The 6,722-nt window shown below is 45.6% G+C and overlaps 1 protein-coding gene across 1 annotated transcript in view; it reads right to left on the bottom strand.

The window, feature by feature from the left end:
• Window positions 1-5,918, bottom strand: part of LOC145413691 (cell adhesion molecule 2-like) — a 262,375-nt gene extending 256,457 nt beyond the window's left edge. The window contains exon 1 of the mRNA XM_080283345.1: window positions 5,855-5,918. Within this exon, the coding sequence (XP_080139471.1) occupies window positions 5,855-5,918 (64 nt within the window). The remainder of the gene's footprint in view (window positions 1-5,854) is intronic.
• Window positions 5,919-6,722: the final 804 nt, after the last annotated feature.

The following is a 6,722-nucleotide window of genomic DNA, read 5'->3' as shown; positions in this document are numbered from 1 at the left end:
CATGTATTTTTGTATTGGGATGTTGTAACACCCCACCTGACTAACCACGTTTGAATACCCCACAGGACTAACGAAGGGTTAAGGACACTGGACACCGGTCAGAGGGCAAAGGACCACGGACATTAAGAGTAAATGACGACTGGTGAACGGACATAAAAGACTGGGCCAGAGACAAAGGACACTGGAGCCCCAACATAAAGGATGGACATTACTGACGCTCAATCATGGACACAGACACTGAACCAGGGAGAAAGAGGACACTGGATAACGGACATAAAGGATATTTGACGGACGGCCTGGAAAGACCGTGCTCGGCCACTCTGCAAGCACTCAGGGTACACACAGGGCGAGCAAAAACACACACACTGTCCCGGCCACTCAAAAGGGATGGATCAGACGGGCGGCTCAGTAAACGCTAGAGAGAGAATGTTTTGTTGTGAGAGTATGCTTGCTTCCTTCAAAACTCTCTCTCTCTCTCTCTCTCTCTCTCTCTCTCTCTCTCATTTTGGTGTTGGTGGTTCTATTTTTTTTTTTTTTTACCAAGGCTTGCTGAATGTCTCATGCCTTGAATTCTAGGCCGACAGGCTTAATAATTACTTTACATAATCCAGGGCCTGGTATCTCTTTCTCTGATATTCGATCAAAGCCTATAAACTGATTTTAGAGTGAAACACTACAAATAAGTGATTAACCACCAAAAGATGAGCACAAAACCACAAAACAAGACAATCTTCCCAGTACAGGCACATGTTCTTTTAGGCTTCTAGTAAGTTATGAAATGTAGCGAGTTGAATACAAGCTAATACATTACTTAAGAACATGAAGCAAACTTTGCGATATGTCTCCGCATTTGGTAGAAAATTGTACCTTCCTGTTTAAAAGTATTTGAGGGCAGGCCCTGCAGGTCACATTCTGAATAAAACAAGGTCCCTGTAGTTTGCCACTACGCAAAATTTCATTTCCCTTGGGGAAAAAATAACAATGGCTTGGGTATGCCAGCATTTTCCTTTCAGAGACCCCACCCCCTAGGCGGCAGGGGTGTCTCACTCTGTATGAAAAAACCCTAGTCCGGGTGTTGGTCTCCCATTTCGCAAAATAAAATTTTCCTAAAAAAAAAAAAAAAAAAGTCCGTAAAGGCCGAATCAAAGTAAAATGTCTACCACTGGGATGTGCTCTCAGAGTTTCCATCCTGGCTAAACATGGGTAGAGGTCCACTAGTGTGCATTATTTAGTTTTCCTATCCAACATTCCTCCCACAACTTCCTAGACCTCAACCATCAAAAAAGTAGAGTAAATCAGTAATCGAGTGTCAGGACTAAAGATAGCGGCTGACTACTCATGTGTAAAACGCAAGATGGTATCATAACAGTGGAAACGGAAGAGTTGGCAAAGAACCAGATGGTGAGATAGAATCTAAAAAATTATTGGACAGCGATGGAATACAGTAAACTTATTGGTCAGAGTAGAACTGGCAGAAAGAGACCTTTGCCTCTTTTATGCTGATAGGTATGGTTCATGCATAAACAGAGTACAGCTAGTTTAAAAGTACAGTGTTACAGTAGCTCTAGGCAAATACCTCCACCGCGGTGAGCTTTGATCTTTTTTCTCATCCATACCTTTTTCCATGAGTAAACCATTTGTTCACCATAGTGCACGATTTTTTTTTTCTTTTTTTCGTATATCGGTGGACAGACAGATAGACAGCTAGGAAGATAGCTGTACAGGAATGAAACCTAGGCTCCATTAAACCTCGTGGTGAAGATAATATAACCACAATAACAGCTCCTGATTTAATGCAATTTGTGATAATTAGTGCTATTATGTACAGGACTGCTGGCTGCATTGACAACCCTTCAGTCTCATATCTTCCTTCCATATTGCGTACCGAACCACTGAGCCCAATGGCGTATATTTCCTTATTTTATTCATGCTAACTCCAAATGATATTTTTAAATCATGGAGAAGCCATTTCTGTGATGAGGTTAGAGAAAATCACCACAGACCCATAAATAGCCTAATAATATCTCACCTGACTTGAGCTGAAATCGTCTGAAGGCACCAAAATTATCCTTCAAAAAATGACTTCCTCTGGTCCATCGGGTAAAATACAACAATAATCTCATTAATCCTTTCAGTCAGGTGGCGAATTTTTTAGTCTGCTACCCTCAGACAATTTCATTTGGCTTTGGAGAGATTTTTCGAACTGAGGGAAACAAAGCCTTCACTGCCCTCTTAACCCTTTAACCGCGGGTATTGTTTTGGTCTGACTGTCCTCTCCCGCGGGGTTTTCAGCCAAATGTAAACAAACCTTTAAACCTTAATAACTCTGCACAGAATAAAGCTAGAGAAAAAAATGAGGTACCATTAGAAAGTACTAACCTTCAGCTTTCCATTGATGTAGGTTTCATGACTTTGTTGACTTTAACAGGATGGGGAGAGCCGTTAGAAGTGAGGGGTGTGAAATAGCTATTTTACGCCCCACACACCAGTACCAAATGCCAACCACTCTCTCATAATAGTAATATAAACATATATGAACACTGTACATACGATAAACACCCACTCTGTGTTCACTGAGGTAGGTAAAAGGCACTTCCCTGTGGCTGCGCCCGCTCCTCACTGCGGCTGCGCCTCACTTCACTGCGGCGGCACCCGCTCACTGACGTTTCATGCGATCTTTTCATTCTTTCTAACTTCTAATATTATTTTACATATAATCTGGGCAATATACATTATATTTACAATGCACTTATTACTATATTGCATCACTGGCGCATCACAGAATTACATAAGTGCCGCAGAATTCCACAAGTGCCGCAGATTCTCTTATTACAATATCACTTATTATACTGGCCAATATTTCCTTTTTTTTTCTAGGCAAAATATCCCTTATTACTACATTATCCATTATACAATTATTGGCAAAGCACGTCACTGTCGCATCACTATATATCACTGTCACTTTCAGTATTTACTCAGAGAGTGGTACTCGGCAAAGCACGGAGTTACACATAGAGCGGCTTGGCATTCCAGGCACTGGTGTGTGTTCATTTTTCTCGTCCTAGGCCTCCGTGTGGTGGTAGAACATACTCTGCAGCGGCCCTGTGACAACCTGCCGCCTGCTGTAAGAGGCAATTTCACAAGCTGGTGCCGGCTCATGTAATTGCGGCACTCAAGACGGTCAGGTTGTGTGTCAGAGTGTCGCCTCGGGATCAATGCCGTCACCTGACCAAATCGTGCAAGTAGCTGCTGCACGACAGTCTTGGAAAACTGTCTCAGTGATGGTTGCCTTATGCCCCCGACTTGTGTCTTGTAGAGAATGAAGGCGTTGAGCATGCACATATCGAGCATGTGCAGGCAAGCCTTCCTGTACCATCGGGTGTTTCTCCTGAGACAGTCGATTTCGCCAATCATCATATCAGACTTATCAACAAGTCTCATATTTACATTATAATCAATGATGGCATCAGGCTTCATGATTGGCTCTCCCGTCCTGTAGCTGACCTTCCCGGTTCTCTTCAATTCCCCCTTGTGGATGGTGCTGATCATATTCACGACCTTCTTGTCATGCCACCTGATCGCAAGAAGCTTGTCTGACTTCTTCAGGTGAACATCTCCCCTGGATGATGATGATGCTTCGGGGAAACTAGGCCACTCTTTCCTATAGCTCCGTACAGTGCCAACAGTGCCAATGCCGTGTTCAGCAAGGTATTTGGAGAGTTTCGGTGCTGTGTAGTAATTGTCTGTGTACAGCACATGATTACCACCAAAATACCTCTCCATCAGCACTTTTACAACGGAGCCAGAGAAGCCAAGGGGGTCTTTCCTGTTCACATCCATTGTGCTAGCCGAGTAGATGACAAAATCCAGGATATACCCCGTCTCACAGTCACACAGCACAAAGAACTTTATCCCAAAGCGGTGGCGTTTGCTGGGGATGTACTGCATGAATTTGAGACGTCCTCTGAACAATACCAGGGATTCGTCTATGACGACTTTCTGCATAGGCCGGAAAAATCGCATAAATCGATCCCTAATCCTGTTGAGAAAATCCCTCACTTTCCACAAAGGGTCAGTTCGGGACGGGTTTGCATTGTCAGCAAAGTGCAGGTATCCAAGCAGCTGTCGGAACCGATCCCGTGACATATACTTCCCGAATATTGGGATAGTAGTTATGTCATCCACGAGCCAGTACTCCTCCAACTCATGTCTCTTTATATGGGGCATCAAAAACATTAGTGCAAAGAACACATACAGCTCTCTGATCCCGACAGGCAACCACGACACTTGCTTTGGTGAGCCAATAGGTCCCAGCCCTTCTGCTGCACACTGAGCTGCATACCTATTGGTCTCATCGCTGACATGCTGCACGATTTCATCATCCATGAAGGCCAGGAAGTAGTCAACAAAGTCATCTCCTGCGTTGCATGGGAAGGCAGGCTGTATTCCAGCATTTGTCATATCAAACGGTGGATTGTGTGGCTGAAAATCTGCACCGTCAGACCAAACAAATGCATCCACTTGCCCTGTGCATGGTTCAGTGGCAGGGGCAGGTTGCATTCCACTCGTTTCCCCGTGAGAAGGAGCTGAGGTGGAGGCAATGGGTGAGGCAGGAGGTGAGGCAGGAGGCAAGCGGGATGGGGGTGAGGCAGGAGGCAACGGGAAGGGGGGTGAGTGCGGGGGCGGTGAGTGGGGGGGTGGCGAGGGTGAGGGAGCTGAGCGGGGGGCAGGCGGGGGGGTTTCTGACCTGGTGCATGGTGAAACTTGACCCTTTCTACCCCGCTTATCACCTCGCTTATCTCCTCGCTTATCGCCCATCTTTGCCCTCCAACTGCCACGCATCCCCTTTGTTCTAGGCCTGCCTGCACGGCCAGCACGGCCTGCCTTCCCTCGCTTTGCAGGCTTTGGTAATTCGTACTCCTCAGATGATGTAGACTGAGGAGAGGGCACGACAGATGATGATAATGATGATGTGAGGGCAATAGGGCTAGGGGAACGGGAAATTGATGGGAAATGCTTACTAGGGCCTGGTGTGGGAGACGTGAGCCTGCGCTTCACTCCCTTCCCACGTGCAATACCAGATTTGCCCATAGGAGCCTTTCCTTTCCCAGAGTAAGTTGGGGGTGGTGGGGGGGAAACAACACAATCACTTTCATCACTGTCACTATCAATGGAAAATGGTTCACCACCAATCACTGCCAAATCATCACTGCTTGCTGTGAGTGTGTCACTTTCACTGCCACAATCAAGAGTAGTACTTACAGTTTTGTCCAGCTCAGTTCTAATTTCAGGAGTGCTCAACCCCTTCTGCCTCGCCGTCAGCAGTTCCTTTACCAGTGTAGAGGTAGAGGGAACACTAGCACTAATCATTGTAGAGGAGGAAGCGAGTGACGATGAGTCGGGACGGAGCGCCATTATCACGCACAGAGCTGGACAGATACTGACTGATGCGGGTCAGGGCAGGGGTGGGGGGGGCCCCCTCGGGGTTGGAGGAGGGAGGTGTGGGATGGCTGGCGTGAAAGAACTCGACAGCTACTCTTGCGTGAGACTATTTGTGTGCCGGGAAAACGCGCGGTGTTCAAAATATTCACGATCATTCCAGAATGACACCCGCGGTTTGGTCCAGTTTTGTCACTGTCATTCTGGAATGACACCCGCGGTTAAAAGGTTAAATCCAAAAGGTCTCACCTATGGTCAACAAAGTCTTCTGGAGATAAACTGCATGAAAATAAAGAAAATCATATATACGATTATATAGATAGATAGACTGATAGATACCGATAGATAGAAAAACAGATAAAGTGACAGACACTCGGAGTGATAAGATTAATAACGCCTTAGAAGCCTTACTTACCAAACAGGAGAAGGAAGATGAGGACGAGGGTGCAGGGAGGTGTGAGGGCTGCCAGTGAGGTCATCTTGGCACGGTCAGTTTAGTTCAGGTCAAGGCCAGGTCATCATCAGGCTTAATCTGTGGGAAGAGAAGTTTGATTAGTTCTCTGTAATGGACAACAAATGCTTTGATGTGTGTGTATATGTATGGGAGCACATGAATAGTTCAGTGTGTGTTCTGTCGTTTAGCTTATCTGTATTTGTCAATGTACAGCTGCCATTTGTGCTTAGATCGGTATATATTTTAAATCCAGATTGCTGTTACTGCAATCATCTTTAGGCATAATATATTTACCTATGTTCCTCATTCTTCGGTCACAGATTATAACACTTCCCTTACTTACCGAGGAATGTTAATATCCAAACACATAGAGCCATTTTTCTGCTTCACTCATTCACCCATAGTATCATTTGAGTATTGAGCTGTTGTGATGTTTTCTTTCCTATTTCGCTACATGTTTCATTGCCAGTTTCCTTTCTCCTTCGCATCAGTGGGTCTCTCCAATGATGAATAATGATGACTGGTACTGGTAAAAATGAAATCTAAGAAATATCGTACTTACGGGGATAAACTCCACTCTTCCATCATTGGGCATCCCCTACAGACCCCTCCCTCCTCCATTCAACCTCCACCACTTTTTCCTTTCAAACACCAAACCCCTCCACTTCTCCTCTTCCCAATCCTCCTCCCCTTTCCACTCCTTCTCACCTCTCTCTCTCTCTCTCTCTCTCTCGTACTCTGTCTGTCTGTCTGTCTGTCTGTCTTTCTGCCTCCCTCTCTCCCCTACTTTCTCTCTCTCTCTCTCTCTCTCTCTCTCTCACACACACAC

Source organism: Coenobita brevimanus, chromosome 97 (assembly GCF_032717465.1).
Source record: "Coenobita brevimanus isolate Jiangsu-jjx chromosome 97, ASM3271746v2, whole genome shotgun sequence".
Taxonomy (NCBI): Eukaryota; Metazoa; Arthropoda; class Malacostraca; order Decapoda; family Coenobitidae; genus Coenobita; species Coenobita brevimanus.
Note: the sequence above shows the minus strand (reverse complement) of the source record. Positions and strands in the feature narration are given on the sequence as shown.